This window comes from Schistocerca americana, chromosome 5 (assembly GCF_021461395.2).
Source record: "Schistocerca americana isolate TAMUIC-IGC-003095 chromosome 5, iqSchAmer2.1, whole genome shotgun sequence".
NCBI classification, from domain to species: domain Eukaryota; kingdom Metazoa; phylum Arthropoda; class Insecta; order Orthoptera; family Acrididae; genus Schistocerca; species Schistocerca americana.
The window spans coordinates 567,010,020-567,028,818 of NC_060123.1; the positions used below are offsets into that span (position 1 = coordinate 567,010,020).

Consider the following 18,799-nt stretch of genomic DNA (forward strand, 5'->3'; position numbering starts at 1 on the left):
TGTTTGTGTTACAGTAGTAATGTATTGGAACACACAGAAGCTGTTTATGTAAAGAGGATTCTGGCTTGCACAAAAAAATTATAAGTGTACTCCTTCAGTCACTTTGATTTTAGTTCAATTTTAGACACCACTGCACTTTTCAATAGTCATACCATTATCTTCATGTGGATTAAGACTTTTTACAGCAGAAACAGTATCTGGTTCAGATTCCATGTTAAACTGGATGACTGCTTTCCCCAGTTGGATAACTGGTGTGGGTTAGGGACACTCAAGTAGCCGTAGTGGCATCCAATAGAAATACTTGCACCAGGCCATTGAGCCACATGGAATTAATTAATATAGATCATGGAATTTACTTGTGACATGCATGTGTCTTATCTATTTGGCAGACAGCGATTTGGAAAGATGGTTACATATTGTCTTGCAGTCGTGAAGAAACAGTAATGCCAGTTTACAGAATTGGAAGGTTTTACAAACATTTCTGACTGTATGTAAAAGCCATATTTACTTCATAACTGGAGGACATAACTGGAAGTCACACTTGCTGTACGTTTTCATAGTACACATCACTTATCATACCAGCCCAGTTCTCATATGGTAGCAGCATACAGATCAGTGATACACAAAGGAAACAAAAACTCCACTAAGTGATGGAAAAACAACACAGAGAAATGGGAACCATTGCACAAATAGCTGCAGATGATGGATAACTCCCTTCACATATAGACAATTTATCCGATGAAGTGCGAAAGAGAGGTGAAGAAAATAGAAAAATAATAATAAACCAAATAAAATGCTCACTGTAGGTATCCTGTATTTATGAAACATTTTTTGAGAAATTGCCTACACCTTTAAATAGTACAGTATTGTAACAGCTTTTCCACTAACAATAAGTTATGCCACAGCTTACCCCACAGTATTAAGAGCAATGCTGAGATCTGCTCGAACCCAATATTGGTGTTCATATTAAATGTCTTGTTCCATATAAAGGACAACTGGACATAACTTTAATGTCCAGTTTAAAGGACACATCAAATACACAGGACACAAATATGAAAACATAAACATTAACTTGCAAATACTGCATAAATTAAATACGACCATAAGATGAGCCTGTTTGAAGAGCTTGATATATTTGTACACAGCAAGAAGATTGGACCAAAATGGCTAAAGGAAAAAATTCAATCCATCTCAACCAACCTGTTTATAGTTTTCTCAAATATATCTGCAAACTGTAAACAGTGTTTATGTTGTACACTTCTACTTGTAATTTGCAAAGGAATAATGCTTTTAATTATTTTGAGGTATATGACGCAGTAATATAAACCTGTCAAAATCTGAAAATCCATGTCACTGATTTTAATCACAGTTTCATTTTTGTTTTAAAACAGAAATAATTAAATCATTAATTCCATGCTACTGTATTGTTACTTAGAACTAAGAATTCCCAAATAGTAATATGTCTCACTGTCTTTGATGTATCTCTCGCCAATGCTTAGAGCCTTTGTGATAGTTTTTATTTTTCAGTGTAACACTTGCAAAAATTAGAGTTTGAAATTTGTAGAGACAACACGTGTGGTGCACTATAGATGCGTACAGCAAGAAGTATTATTCCATATACACAGTAAATACAGCTTCTACATACAGATAGAAATGTCTACAACCCTTTTCAATAATGCAGATCATCACTTCACCAGTGCAAGATGAAACATAACCTTCCTTCGATAATACTGTTTGCCACGTAGATGGAATATGTGTATGCCACAAGTAGTTTTTTCAATTTCAAAACTTCATAATCCACTTGATGAAGATGGCATGGCCATTGAAATGCATCGTGACACTTGATATAAAAAGTACAAGCCTCTGAAATAGTAAATTGGTAATGTTTTGGATTAACTGTAGGGGGCTTCTGGCTTGTTCACCTGATCCAGCTACCCTGATTTTTGCTTCAGTGGTTTTCCCAAATTATTTCAGAAGAATCCGAGGCTAGTTCCCACTAATAGACCATGGCTAGTGCCTGCCTCTTTCCTCACCCATTATTAAGACTTGTAAAATGAAGTAAATTCTTATACTATATGTTTATTCTGTTTTATTTTTGTTATGTGACTGAGCCCATTTAGGATCGTGGAAGGTACTTATTAATGTTAATTAGCTTCCCTCTGTGTTCATATTTTTTCAAATTATTTAGAAAACGTTCTCGATGCTTTGGCTCTTGCATGGGAGCGCCTTTGCCACATATCTTACTTTCTTTAGTTCCATCTTCCCTTATATCTTGTAGTCTTTTATTTGCCTGCTATCTTCATCTGTCTTCCATATTTAATTTATTTGTTTATGTCAGTTAATTATCATTTATGCCCAGACTTTGAAATTCTCTCTCATCTATAACGCAATGGATATATTCATCCTTGTGTTCATGATTGTGGTGTTTTTCTGTCTTGAGTTATATCTTAAGGTACTGGGGAAAATTTTTAACTTTATTTTATCCAACATAAATAGTGTTTTTATGGAAGCCAGCAAGTGAGTCTGTGAACTAATAAAACGCTACATGACATAATATATTTTCATGCATACCACTTACATCCTCTTTTTGTCACCCAGTACTCAATCATGTACATATGGTCCATCAAATATTGTTTACAGTCTTTCATGAAGTGGCTAGTTTTACACATTGTTGCACCATTTCCTGGTGAAGTTCTTTGACATGAAGTATGTTTCTTACCTGTAGATGTGTGCCATATACTGTGGTTTGTCATATTTAAGAAGCCTTATCATGTGTTACAGCTTTACAGAAAAATTGTACTGTTATTGTAGAAAGAAACTTAAATCAGTAAATGTTTATTTTGTTGCAGCAAATAATGCTCAGCCTCCTTCTCCACAACCAGTTCAAATGTATGGTACACTAAAAGGGCTGGAGCAGAGTATGAACCCTCAACTGATAAAATATTCTCGTGAAACTGATGTATCCATATCATTGGCTAGAAAAGAAAATAGGCGTCGATTATTTAGTATTTATCCACACATATTGGTGAGGCTATTTAAATTTTCTTTGTATTTACGAAAGACCATTTGATAACTACTCATAAGCTTGAAATTGTTTAACAAAGACCTTTAGCTCACAAGTGTTACTGGTACATGCTTTTTCAGTGAACGTTTTAACATGTACTAATAACATAATATGTCTTTATTTCTAGGAGTCTGAGGCTTTAATAAAATTAACAGCCATTATTCTCACCATTTTGTTTATTGTTTATGGGATCTGTCTAAGACATGACATTCGTGCTAATATAGACAAGTAACCCATTTTCTGCAAATCCCGTATGAGGATATCCTCTGGGATCTATAACCATGTAAAAAACACAAAAATACTGTGTAAGTTATGTTGCTTGTGTACAATTACCCTATCTGGCTTTTTTTCATTGCTTTTAAATACCCTTACCAACTGCCAGCTAACTTATTTGAAGTAGACCTAAGGAATGTGATACCACTCCAATCCATTTTCATCTGTAACTTACTTAGAAGGTGAAAAATAATACCGTATAATGTTCATGTATTATGCTACAAATACAATCATTAAGTATGCATATAAAAAATACGTCTAAAATCGTAGGGTTGGACTCCTCACACCTTGGCAGTAGTCAGTTGTGGTTGTTGGTTTGCATTCTCTAAGTGCTCTGACACCACCAACAGTGTGGAATGCTATGTTTTGGGTACCTTACAATGCTTTTCAACAAAGTAGGAAAAGACAGATTGCTACTTACCATAAGGAGCACACATTAAGTTGACAGGCACAATTAAAAGACACTTACATAAAGCTTTTGGTCGCAGCATTCATCAACAAATGAGAAACACACACACCATTCATACAAACTAGCAAGCACACCTCGTGCACCTACAATCGCCAACTCAAGCATCTCGGCTGAAAGCTTTTAACTGTGCCTGGCTGCAAATTAATGTGTGCTCCTTATGGTAAGTAGCTATCTGTCTTTCCTACAGTGTTGATATTCCTACCTGGCATTTCCATCGTTTGATTTTACAGTGCTTTTCATAATTTTCAAATAATGTCTTTTAATATTGTAGTTAAAAATCATGCTTTTTTTTAGTTTCATTTGTTTTGTGTATTCTGCGATCTAAAACTTACATTCAGTGAATATTTCGGGGTGTTTGCATTTTTGGGAAAAGCGACAGTGGGCCCTGGGAAAAGGTAACAAGTAGTATGCAGAAGGAGTAAACATTGGCTATCATATTTCATATTCCTGTTATCAGTTTGACCTGTTACTTGAAATAGAGAAGAGCCTCAACCAGTTTTTGAGCAAAATAGGTCCATAGAAAAGCCAAGTAGAAAGGAAAAAGTCATATTGTGAGTTGGCAGTCAAGGGAAGATGTAGGCCAGATGCTATGGGAAAAGATAAGTGTATAATATGAGGTCACAAACATTGTGAAACCTGGTGGTAACCTTACCCAGGTGACACAGAACACAGGGGTTTTGTGCAGAGATTTGGATGACAAAGCTCAGGTACTTATAGAGGGAGGAGTGGGAAACAGTCTATCTGGCTACTTAGGTAGTCTTAAAGATGATCTGGAGAAAATAGGAGCAGCAACAGTTCACACTTGTATGGGTTTGTGGAGATTTTGCAGTGCCATGATCAGCCCTGAGTTAACACAGCTGTCAGCTGAGGAAACAAAGAGCTGAATGGATTGCTTTGAACCAAGTCATATATCTGTGTTGCACATGTTGCTACGGTTGGGGATGGGGATATACAAATTATGGTCTGCACCTGAATAGAAGGGGGAAGGGCAGATTAGTGAAGCATTTTATGGAAAGTGTAAAGGGGCCAAAAGCACACAAGGCAGAATGTCTGTGACTACTCGAGTCAGAGTGTCACATTTTGTACGTTATAGACAGACAGTCTCAAAAGAACATAGGGCAGACTGGGACCATAATATATGCAGCAGATTCCAGAAAAATAAAGTCACGGTGGAACTTTGATTCTATGTCCTATGATTTTACATTTTTCCCGATTCTATACAATAAATTCGTAGCCCTTGTGAAAAACCCATAATATCAATGCTAAAAATTCCTTGTTTTTAAGTTTCTTTCTAGCAAAGCTAACTCAATTCTATGTTCTTATTTGATGTCTCACTGGGCTTTGCCCATTTTCTTCCTATTTGCATTTGATGTAACTGAACAAGTTATAAGTGATGGAGTTAAGAGAATATTTCTGGCCATTGTGTAGAGGGGAGATTTGAGAGAGGAAATGCTGGCATAATCTACAATTGGCATTGCCAAAACAACTTGCAATGTTTAGCTTCACTGCACAATGATAATTGGTTGAATACGCTTCACACTACTTTTTGCGGGAACTGACATAATCGTGACGTGGTGGCACTGTGAAGGCGATCGGGAATGAGGCTATCGATTTGTCGATTGCTGTAGCGTCAATTTTATGTTAATGGATGTGTTAGTGACAGGAGAATGTCAGTTGTAGCAAGAATTCTTTGGGGATTATATTTGTGATTGTACATCATGCGAAATATTTGAGACAAGGAAGAATATGAAATTTATTGCTCATCATTTCACTTGCTGCAGTTTAAGGTGTCCTCTTAGGTTCCTGTCTAATGTCACACTCAGAAATCAGCACATATTAAGAAATAAACAATGAAGTACTTGTGACAAGGAACAATACGAATTTTATTGCTGGTTGTTTCACTCACATGAATGTAAGTAGTCCTCTTTAAGTTTTTTGTGTAACTGCACACTCGGAAATCACCACACATTCGGAAATAAACAGGCAATATCTATTTCATCCTTCATTCTTTAACCAGACAGAAATGTGTACAACATCAAATATTGCAGAACATATTGTATTATTATCATAATGAATGTGATAACAATGATAAGATGAAAAAATATTGGCATCTTGTAATCATTGATACTTTATTAATTGACAATTAATGATAAGTGTGATGTATTTTTGGTATGGTACTTTCAACCAGTGTTTCTTTCAGATGGCATACTGCACTCATATGTCACACAGTATGAGGCAAATGAATAATCAAAGATCACACATGGATTGTTCGTAAGCGCTCACAAAAGTCAGTAGTCAAAAGCCCACCAGTGATATCACAACAGCAAAAAGTAATGTGAAGCAGCATCCACACTGTCACTGGAAACGTGTCTGTTGCAAACATTATTTCCTACAGTGTTTCACATCTGTTTCTGGTTTTGTTTCTTGTCTCTGTTTCTGTCCACACTGGCAGCAAACATTTCTGTGTGCATTTTTATCGTCTGCAATGCTATTTGTTGTATTGTTTTCGGATTGTCTGCTGTGTCATGTCAATGAGAAAACTGTAATATTTGCTGCTGCATTAGTAATACTCACAGGGTCATGCAAACAAAATGAAAGATGTCGGTCATTCATTCTTTTTTTATTTTTATTTATTTATCTTGACTTATGACGTGAAGGCCATAAGCATCTCTCAGTGTTTAGTAGTTTTGTGGACTAAGGTTGTGTTTATCAAAGAATTTCGTAGTTGGCTTTAAAACTACAAAATTATTTCGATGGAGAGTTTGTATAGTAGTTGGTAATGTTTGATAAAATCAGGTTAGTTGTTGTAAGAAATTGATTTTTTGGTTTGGATACAGTCTTCTTTGGTGAGCGAAAACATACTAAAGAAAAACTGTTTCAAAAATCTTGATGTATATGGGAACTGAGTATGGAAGACAGCTCTAGTTTCTGTAATTTCACTTGGATATCATATAACATTTTTGAGTTTCTGGCAAACATGGTATCACCGTTCCCTAAAAAAAAATATAGAAATATCAGGAAGCCAATTACAATGAGACGTGCTGTTAGTCTTAGTTTTTTGTCAATAGGAGAGTCATTCCAGAGCCTTTAGTATTTATTTCACATTTTGAAGCAAGCTACGATGGACGACTTTGTTTTCTTTCTATGCAGTCTTTCATAATATTCTACCCAATGTAGCAGCAGTTTCCTGCAGAACGTCTTGTTCTATTGCTGTTCTTGTACTGCTTAATTCATATATTCCACAAGCTTCCATCAGCCTGGTACAAGGATAACAACTTAACAGTTTGCTGTCTTGTCCACTGCATTTTTTCCCCCAGAAAAACTTAATAAGTGAGAGAAAACAGAACATTTAACGACTCTATACAACAGACCACACAATGTGACATGCAAACATACATGTGTGCTGTGCAATGGTGACATGCAGTAGCTGACCCGAAATATTGTTTCCTTTGATCAGTACTGACACTGCTGTGAGTAGATGTTTCTGAGATTCAAAAGATGTTTTCAAAAGGTGTCCACATCAAGTAGCCGTAAACATATTTCAAGCTTAGTAGTGTGTACATGACTTGTAAGTCTACTCAACCCAGTTAAACAGCCATTGGCTATAGAAGGAAAACACACACCACCACATGTCAGATTCTGACGCCTTTTTTTTTTTGGTGAGCACAAAGGAATGATGTCTCAATTACGCATAGCATATTTCAAAGGATAATTTGTGGTCATAACATGTCAGAAAATAGCTCAATTACCTTGTACTCAGATACCAATTTCAATTTTTTGACACGTTTTCACTTGCTTTTACACATCTGTGATGTTTTAAGAACTGATGAAATTCATTTCTACAAATTATTATTTAAATATTGCATTGTACATTTAATTTCCTTTGCTTGTACAGGTGCTATACAATGTATTGGTGAGGATTACAATTTTTAATCACGTACGCCAATTACATATGTGTTTACTCTTACTTTGGGTGTTTTAATGTTTTATTCGACTCTGCATTTTCCTCAGTTTTGTGGTTCTTAAGTATGGATGTCATGAAAGTTTTAAAAAATGGGGGTTCACTGTAGTTGTTTCATCAGAAGTAAGTGGGCTGAAAATTTAGGTAGATGATCTGCTTGTGTGTAGAAAATTTATAAAATTCTGAAGTGATAGATGTTGTTTATCTCTCTGAATGTCATATAACCACAGGGATAGATTAGCTAAGTATCAGGTATGATAGATTGGCATCATTTTCGTGTAGTGTTAGAATGCAAAAAAGAGGAGTTGTAACATGTGTGAAGTTGGACATAAGTGAAAAATATTGAAACGATTAATTTTTGTTTAGATCAGAACCTAAAGCATGTGCTTATGAGTTGTTTCTGCAAAATACTTCTCCTGTAATTGTAACAGTCTACAGATCCCCTCCCCTTCAGCATTTTTTGAAGAGTCTAAAAGCATGATTGAACTATGTGTCAGACAAGAAGAAATAGTTATTAATTTGTGGAGAGTACAGTGTAGATTTCTTAAAAGTTTGTGGAAGGGAAAAAGAACTGGACTCATCGTTTAGTTGTTTCAGTCTAATTTTACTAGTGAATTTTCAATCATTTTCATAGACAGTGCACAGGCTAAAAACAATGTGTACCCAGTTGTTAATGGTCTATCTGATCATGATGCACAATTAATGGAAATAAACAATGTGGCACTTTACAGCTCTGAGTATGTTTGTACAAAACTGCGAGGCTTATGGATGAGACCTGGATACAGTATTTTAAGAATTAGGTGAAAGAGAGGTACTATGGAATGTGTGATATATAGAAAGAGGTGTTAATATGAAATTCAGTATATTCCATAGTACATTTGTGACAATTTTGAAACTAGCTTTCCTAAAATGTTATTCAGAAAGCCCGTTAAAAAAAAGAAAAGGAAAAAAAAGTAAACCGTGGAAAACTAAAGAGATTAAAACCTCGAGAGAGAGAGAGCAAAACTGAAAATCATACAAAGGCCAGAACAAGTCAAGATTTGACACAACTTGTATTCCCACATTCTTACAAAAATTAATAATGCAGATAATAAGATTAAAACTATATGGAATATTGTGAAACAGGAGATAGTACAACCAGTCAGCACAGAAGGTACCTTCACAATTAAACTAAATAACTATGATGTGACTGATAATTCACAAGTTGGAGTATTTTCAACAATCTCTTTCTAAATGTAGAAACAAAAAATAGGATTAAATGGTTAAGTTGAAGAAGCAAGAATACATTTTAAAAATATCAGTCCACAAAACATTAACCAACTAGAAGTAGCACCAAAAATCTTCACTGAAGTTAATAGACTTATAAAAGTTCTGAAAACATTAGGTGATATGGTGTTGATGGAATTTCAAACAGAATTTTGAAAAGTTGTCCTAACTTAATAGGTAATGTCCTTAGTGATAAATGTAATGCATCACTATCATAGGAAATTTTTCCATATTAAAATATCTCATTGATAAACCTCCATATAAGAATGATCACAAAATTAAATTTGTTTGAGGATATTTTGAGGCTGGTGGATACTGTAGTCGAGTTCAAGAGTGTTGTAGAAAACATGAAATCTTCCGCGGTTTCATTCATTGAAAACATTAGTGCGAAACATTTAATGAAGTTTGTAGGGTACTTGCATGTATAGCAGTATAATGATCTATTGTAAAATTAGTTAAAGGGTCAGGTATTTGTTGGTTGACTAGTAAGAGATCTTTCTGGATTTCCGAATAAAGTATGGGAAAAAATGCAATAGTTTCCATTCAGAAACAACTTCACACAGATCGACTGAGCTGCAACAACAGACGTACAATATTTTTCCCCCCCCAAGAAACAAGCATGTAAATATTATGTCTATGAAGGGCAGCAGAGGCTACAGATCCATAGTGCCCCATATATGAAACGTTGTATATAATGAAATTTATGACATGATAAAGTTGTCAAGGGAAGGACGTCATAATCCAAGTAGGGACATAGTATAAAAGCAATTTGAAATGCGATCTGCTTCGTGAAATAGTTGGTCTTTTAAGAGTCTCCAAGTGTGACAATACAGACATCACTGAGATTGACTTGACTGACAATGCTGAGGGGTGTTACTGGCTAGTTTGCTGTTGTATTTATGTGTTAGAATGACTAATTCATTACAGCAGCAAGGGGTTTCTACTGAAAGTACCTTTGCTGAATTTTTGAACATTGTGCATCCACTTTTACAGTTATTGGGAATATATAAATCTTGTTTCTATGAGTGATTATTAATAATTATATTGAGCATATAAATGGAGAATAAGATGCCAACATTTACAATAAACAACTGTAATCCTTATTATAATCGAATGGTTCAAATGGCTCTAAGCACTATGGGACTTAACATCTGAGGTCATCAGTCCCCTAGATTTAGAACTACTTAAACCTTACTAACCTAAGGACATTAAACACATCCATGCCCGAGGCAGGATTCGATCCTGTGACCATAGCAGCAGCGTGGTTCAGGACTGAAGCACCTAGAACTGCTCGGCCACAGTGGCCGGCTCTTATAATCCTGGGGTAGAAATGTACCTATGGCACATATTCAAATTGGAGGCTGTTATTATATCTCACCCTAAAAATTTGATGAACAATAACTATTTCATACATAATTTTGGCTTTTGCAATCGTCTTTGGCAGCTGTATGTAATGTGGGAGTGAAGAGGAAGTAACTGTAGACATGACACCTTTACTGTATTCTTGCTTTTCTACAGTCATCTCAGCTTAAAACTGTAAGTTTTGTTTTCAGAATAAAAATACATGTTCTCAAATGTGAAAGAATTAGCAGAGTTGCATATGGTGCTGCTTCAAAAGTAGCATGACAAGAACCAGAGAAGGGAGGAAGAACTGTATTGGTTAGAAAAGAGCATAAGTTAAAATTTAGGATCAGAGAGTACAGCTTAAACAAATGATTTCAGAATAAAAGTATATTATTCCATGCAAATGTCTTTATTTTGTTTTCAGTTAATTACATCAGAGAACAGAAATAGCCTAATTAACAAAACTGTGTATTGTGCCTGTTGTCCAGTGTCTACGCATCCATTTAATAATCCTCCTGGCTGTCCCCATGCCAGTACCAACGAAGTTCTCAATGGACAGAAAAAAAATCATCACAGGCAGAATATTTGAGTGTCAGTAGCAGCTGCTTTATTGGTGGAACAGAGTAATTTCTGAAAAAAAGAAAAAGAATGACATGAGACAGTTTGTTTGACAATTCAAGAGAAATGTAAAAACATAACTTGCCAGCAAGTCCTTCTACTGTTGCGATTACGTAGATTCAATAACTAAAGATTACGTGTTAGCTGAATGGACGAGTACCTATGTTCTTGTGACACACAGATAACAATTACTTTATGATAAATATGGATGAAGTTTTGTGGATACTACTAATAACAAGAAACACAACAGCCATATACTTCTTTCTTAAAAAGACTGACTTTCCTGTTAATTTTACTGTGTTAAACTTAACTTGAGCAAGCACAAGTAATTTATATGTTTGTAGGAATAATTCTAGGTTGTATACAACTTTTTTGCCCAGAAGCATTCAGTAAAAGATGTAAAGTTGTTGCCTCAATGGGAGATAAGCGTGAACAATGTTTTCTGCTGTAGATGTGGCTGAGTGAACTCTGGACATTAGTTACTATTTATTACATTAAACAGTCATACTAAGCCATCAATTACAGAAAAATGGTGCTTCGCAGAAGTGCAACATAAGATATTTCAGTTTTAGTTACCTTCAGCTAGCTACAATCTGAAATAAAGGAGGACACTGAAAATAACTTAATATTCAAGGAAAGATAAAAACATAGCTTTCCAGGCAGTCCTTCCACTGTGCTAAAACTGTGTGGATTCATTAACTAGACTCCTTTTCTGCTCCTGTAACGTAAATGTATAATCATTATTTTATCATAAATATGGATGGGCTTATGGGGATAATACTGATAATTAAGAAACACGGCAGCTATGTTCTGTAGCTGAGGAAGCATCACCAGTTTTTTAAATACTAACTTTCCTGTTAATCTTACTGTGTTAAACTTAGTGTGAGTAAACACAGATAGTCCACAGGCTTCAGTGAATAATGGTAGATGGGAGATAATGTTGCTCTGAAGCGTCAATGGGCATGTAATTGGAATATTTTCACTAAAAGGCGAAAGTTTTCCGACACTGCCATGGCGTTTACATAAAGGGTAATTCGTAATTGGAAACAGAGTGGAACAACATGTTCTACTATTGAACTAATGTGGCTGAAAGAAATTAGAATACAACTGTTTCATTAAAAATGTTTTGCTGCATGAAAAATCAATGTTTTTGTCTAAAACTGAAACAGCTGTTAATACAAATAGTGCTCATAACTGGTGTGGTTCTTCGATTTGGTTAATTTTATTAAGGCACTGTTAAATAAAATGAAACATTCTTTCCACTGCTGCAGAAATTTTAAAAAATGCCAGATAAATAAGACTATTTTGGCCAAGTCATCATTTTAGTGTGCCTGATTTACATAAATAACACGACGGAATTCACAAAGTACTAAAATCAAATGCATAAAAAAACACTGTTATTTTAGAAAACAGAGAAATAGTCTCACCTGTCTGTCATATGCTCCCATTTCTCACAGACAAGATGCTAAAGACAAAGGATGGCTTCCTTTGATGAGCAAAATCTGGATATAAATTTGGAATCAGCGTCATCTCACTTTTTTCTTCTTCATCATGCTTGTGAACAGTTCAGACAAAATCTTGTCATTGATGTCTGCAACTGCATCTGTCACTAGTTCTGCCACTTGACAACTTATTTCCCAGTTAAGCTCGCTAACAGGCCAAAAATCATCGGTTATTTATCTTGAGTTTATTCTCCGGATTGGCATTATTTCGGGTTTGTACAGTGCATTTCTTGTGCTACTCTGGGAGTAGAGCTTAACTGGCTGCTAGCCGGAGATTGTACAGACGGCCCTAGGTAATTAATGTCTTGCAGTGGTTAAACAGAACACTTACCAGGTAGGTCACTGCTAGTGCTGCTGCTATTACTACTACTACCACCACTACTGCTACTGTTACTACTACTGTTGCGAGAGGTAGCCATAAAGTTTTAATATCACTTCAAAAAAATAAAATTGTGTAATCAATTTTTTGTTTTACAATTGAAATTGGAGGAAGGGGAAAGGAAAGGAAAGGAAAGGAAAGGAAAGGAGAGTGAAGGAACTAATGATATCAGCTTGTAGTGGGACTTTATGCAGAGTCAGTGGCAATGAGTGAAAGTATGCTCTAGACTGGGACTCGAACCCTGGATCTCCTACTTACTAGGCAATTGTGTTAACCACTGAGCTGCCCAGACAATGTTTATAGCAAATATGTGGACTATCTCAGTGCCCTCCCACAAAAAACCACATATCTGCAGCCCCATCTGTGTCCTCCAGGGTCAGTACTTTTAGATTCCGGCTGGAGGTAAAACGTAAATGAGCATCCACATTGCAGGCTTTATATTAATTGCCCATCAAGGCGAATCAGTTATGTGAACACATGGTATCTGTTCTTTTGGACATGTCCGAAAGAACAGACAGCCTGCAGAGTCCGCAGCTGTGATTCATATTTTGTAATTGAAGTTGGATGGGAGGGAAAGGAAAGGGCAGGGAACTAATGGTATCAGCTGCATCGAGAATTTATGCGGAATCAGCGGCAGTGAGTGAAAATGTGTGTCAGACTAGGACTGGAACCTGGGATCTCCTGCTTACTAGGCAGTTGTATTAACCATAGTGCCACCCGGACATAGTGTTTATTACAAATGCGCAGACTGTCTCAGTATGCTCCCCGGCTGACCCATTCTCCCACCTAGCACTACCTATCTGCAGTCCTTGTCCATGTCTACCCTGCTTACTAATTATAGAGTCCCGCAGGAGGTTGGATGTAAATGTATATCCGTGCTGAACCTTGTGGGTTAATTGCCCATGGAGGTGAATCAGTTATATGAATGAATGGTGTCTGTTCTGTCGGACATGTCTGAAAGAAGAGTCACCACACGTTCATATAATTTTTTGTGTGTTAGCAGATACATGTGTTCAGTACTGGTACACACTGAAATTCTCAAAGCATGTTGTTTGTGCACAGTGGTAACATTAGTAAAGCCATTAATAATGAATCAGAACAAAATGCTGCATCAGTTGAATTGAGTGTCATGTTGTAACTTGTTTTCAGCAAAAGCAGAAATACTCAACTGTGTTAGCCAAATCCAGATGACTTCTTTAGCTGTCTAATTTAGCCTGACACAGCTGCAATATTTCTGCAGCTACCAAGAATAAATTACCACGTGATACTCCACTTTATCAGTGGGCGGTGCCATTTTGTTCTGACTCCGCTAACATCTTGCTCAGCCAGCTTCATTTGTTTGCCTGTGTATTAATAATACAAATTCTTTTATGTATCTATGTCTCTGATAACACTAACTTCAACATTGTGTTTACAGAGGATTTAAAGTAATGTTAGTTACTATCTGCACTATTTCTTTTTGTATTTCACTTTAAATAAAAGCTTGTTCTTTTGTGCACGGTGGTAAAGCAATGAGTGCACAGTGAGTGGTGAAAAAGCTTGTTCTTTTGTGCACGGTGGTAAAGCAATGAGTGCACAGTGAGCGGTGAAAACTATGAGATTCGTGTTTAGTGCCTCAGGTGACTGTCTCTGGCTTTCTGTGAAGTATTGCAAATTGCACTTCTTTTGTGCTCAGTAAGAATCCATCTGTGACAGTTCTCATGCAAAATATGAATGTCAGAACTTAACTCTTATGAATCTTGTACCACCAAGAGATGTAGAAACTACTACATTCATGTTGTACCTCTCCCCACTTGTCTCCTCCCTTTGTCTCGGAGACGTATAGGAATTAATGGCTTTCCATGCTCAGAACACAACTGGTCTGTGTTCCTACTTCTTAATATTATAGAACCAAACGTATAATTATTGTCAACTCTGTAATCTGATACTTATGTATGCCTGAGATTAAACTTATTGAAGCTAACAGATTACACCGTTCAACCATTTTTGAAGTGATACTTATTATGTAAATCTCAGTCATAAATGATTATCTTGATCATTTACATTGCACAAGAAGGCTTCACACTGTGTAGTCTACTTCACTCAACCAAAGCTGGCATCTTATGTAACAACTTTTACTAGTCTATCTGCCACAGATCTACTATCTATAAAAATTGCAGCCCGTGTAATGATGAGATCTTTGGATTTATCCTGTGATTTTTGTCCAAGATCTCCAGAATAGAACTTTGAAGTTATAAAAAAATTGATTTTCAGTGTAGGAGACTTAATGATTTTACTTTAGGTGAACCTAAATGCAGTTGTCATTAGGATGTATGAAACATGATGTTTTGATTTGGAACTGAAGAAAAGATTAAATACCATTCTATTTTATTTCATGACTTATACATTTTGATAAACCTGAACAGCACTTATTTGCATTCTTGAAGTGCAGAACTGCGTCCACCACATCATTATATCACTATAGCTGTGGAATGTATTTCACTTCAAATAATATGTACTCTGATTTTGTTTGTTATTGAATCATTTTATGCTTTGTGGTGCTAGAACAAAGATTGCATAGTGCCATAGCTGCAGATCCTAATCCTATTAAAAATTCTATTCAGTTGAATGTATGTGTTCATCACTATCTCTTGGAACATTAGATGGTGATGTGGTGTGTATTGATAATTATTATGTCATCAAGACCTTTTATTTTTTAGTTGTTAGAGCAAGAAAATGGATTTATATATTGTAGTGCTTTACTGCAGTTTTGGCCAGTAGAAAGTTAGAGCAGTTATTCTTTTTGCTATGAATTGGATTAATTTTTAATTCCTAATTTCAGTGCTGATCACCTTTTATTTCCAAATATACTTTTTACATCAGTGTAAGGAAAAGTTAGATTGCTCCTTATCGTAAAGATGATACGTTAAGTTGCAGACAGGCACAATTAAAGACCCTTACACATTTGCTTTTGGCCACAGCCTTTGCTATGAAAAGGCAAACACATACAGAAACACAAACACATTCATTCACACAAGCAAGCAGTCATCCCTGGCAGCTCAAACTAGTGTAATTTTCATGTTGACAGTTTCATATAATCTTGTGTTGCTGTTACTGTGTTCATTGCAATTCCAAAGGTTGTCACGAAGAATTCTGAAATGACAGTTTTATTTTTCAGCATGTAAAGAATAATACTGATAATGCTGTTGAGCAAAATATCGAGCCATATAGAGAACAGTTTGGTCAACGTATTTTAGTTACTTGTGAAAATATAAGATTTCGGCTTCAAGCACCAATTGATGGAGAGAAGGAAGGCCTTTGCCAGGTAAGTTGAATGATAATTTTTATACTAAAATCAGTTGTCAGTAAAATGAAATACCTCATAGATGTTGCAGACTATAATTCACATTCCATCAGGTTATGATTTTTTTGTGTATGTTTAACTTTATGCAAAATTAAATGAGCACAATGTGATTAACTTGGTTTTCTCAAAGGTGACCATGGAAAGGGGATGTGGAGAATAATTTCCATATTTGTGGAAAACTGCAGTGCATGGGTGGTTAACATAGCAAGTAAAAATTCTGTTTGTTCATCTTATGCTGCATTTGCTACCATGAGAGTACACTGCAGTTTCCCTGTGTATCGCCCACATTCTCTTGTCAAGTCAAACAGCTCAATAACCAGCTGTCATAGAAATGCTGAATGACAAACCTCTTGTTTTGTTGTTAAGAATCAGTATCGATACGCCAAATTGTATTTAGTATTTTCATTTGCCTTCAAATGTACAATAGAATTTCAATTTTACATTCTCTGTTTGTGTGTGTGTGTGTGTGTGTGTGTGTGTGTGTGTGTGTGTGTGTGTGCGCGTATGTGTGTGTGCGCGCGCGCCATAAATTAGTAGCTCTTGTGAAAAACCCATAAGATCAATGCTAAAAATACCCCAATTTTACATTTCTTCTTAGGAAAGTTAACCTCAATTTTAGGTTCGTATTCACTTGACTTCATCCCATTTTCTTCCTTCATCCCATTTTCTTCCTATTGACATTTGATGTGACTGAACAAGTTATAACAGAACAGATAGTTCAGGTGTGAACAGATAATTCACACCATGGGTGGTAGTGGAATTGAAGGATTATTTTAGGCTGTTGTGGAGAGGAAATGTTGGCATAATCCATGATAGGTGTTGCCAAAAAAACTTGCAACATTTAGCATCACTGCACAATTATGATACAACTATTGCTACGTTTCAGCATAATGGAAAAACAACAGTTAGTGCAAATTGTTCCGATTTCCGATGTACTGTATTCAGCAACAATTTTACAAAGTCTACAGAAATTCACTGAATTGACTTCTGATAAGCTTGTAATGGCAATTGGGGAAGTAAACTCATTCTTTTTTTTGCGTCTGTTTCTCTCATCAAGGCTAAAATAACACTTTAACAGTAATGAGCCTATGAATTGCAGCTCATAAGAAAAGCATTAAACAATAACAGCAATGGTGACAAAGTACGTCATTAAGCAGATGTCTGCATTTATGCTTACGGTTTAACCACTTAGCTGCTGTGATGTTTTTGGTTTAATTCAACATGTTTATCCATTTTGCTTTTTTTGGGCGAGCACAAAGGATGATCTCTCAAAAGCATGTGTTTTGAATGTATAATTTGTAGTTGTAGCATGTCAGAAAACAGCTCGAATGTCTTGTACCCAGATACCAATTTCAATTTTTGTATCAGTGTTTACTTGCTGTTACACTTCTGTTTTTTTTTAAAAGAAGTGATGAAATTCATTACCACAAATTATTGCATGAACTTTGTATTGTACATTTAATTTCCTTCAGTTAGACAAATTTCATGCAAAGTATTGGAGAGGATTGTGGTTTTTAATTATATATGCCAATTACATGTGGTTTTGCTCGTATTTTGGAGGTTTTTAACATTTTCCTCAATTCTGTATTTTCCTTGATTTTTGTGTTTTTTGAGTCTGGACTGCACGAAAATGTGAAATAGGGGTTTAACGGTAATTACGTATAGAATTATATTATATCTTTTCTGCAGCAAGTAGTTTTTATGTTGTTTCAGGATAATATCAAGTATTGTAGAAAAAAAGTAGGTTTGTACTAATAAAACACTAAATGATGCATAAAAAAAGTTAGCAATTTTCCCTAAATACACTCCTGGAAATGGAAAAAAGAACACATTGACACCGGTGTGTCAGACCCACCATACTTGCTCCGGACACTGCGAGAGGGCTGTACAAGCAATGATCACACGCACGGCACAGCGGACACACCAGGAACCACGGTGTTGGCCGTCGAATGGCGCTAGCTGCGCAGCATTTGTGCACCGCCGCCGTCAGTGTCAGCCAGTTTGCCATGGCATACGGAGCTCCATCGCAGTCTTTAACACTGGTAGCATTCCGCGACAGCGTGGACGTGAACCGTATGTGCAGTTGACGGACTTTGAGCGAGGGCGTATAGTGGGCATGCGGGAGGCCGGGTGGACGTACCGCCGAATTGCTCAACACGTGGGGCGTGAGGTCTCCACAGTACATCGATGTTGTCGCCAGCGGTCGGCGGAAGGTGCACGTGCCCGTCGACCTGGGACCGGACCGCAGCGACGCACGGATGCACGCCAAGACCGTAGGATCCTACGCAGTGCCGTAGGGGACCGCACCGCCACTTCCCAGCAAATTAGGGACACTGTTGCTCCTGGGGTATCGGCGAGGACCATTCGCAACCGACTCCATGAAGCTGGGCTACGTTCCCGCACACCGTTAGGCCGTCTTCCGCTCACGCCCCAACATCGTGCAGCCCGCCTCCAGTGGTGTCGCGACAGGCGTGAATGGAGGGACGAATGGAGACGTGTCGTTTTCAGCGATGAGAGTCGCTTCTGCCTTGGTGCCAATGATGGTCGTATGCGTGTTTGGCGCCGTGCAGATGAGCGCCA

General features: G+C 36.6%; 1 protein-coding gene across 1 annotated transcript in view; it reads left to right on the forward strand.

Moving 5' to 3' along the window:
• The window catches only part of LOC124615809 (dedicator of cytokinesis protein 9), a 343,132-nt gene that overhangs the window by 78,100 nt on the left and 246,233 nt on the right, over positions 1 to 18,799 (forward strand). Inside the window, exons 8-9 of the mRNA XM_047143949.1 lie at positions 2,850 to 3,025; positions 16,034 to 16,180. Of these exons, the coding sequence (XP_046999905.1) occupies positions 2,850 to 3,025; positions 16,034 to 16,180 (323 nt within the window). The remainder of the gene's footprint in view (positions 1 to 2,849; positions 3,026 to 16,033; positions 16,181 to 18,799) is intronic.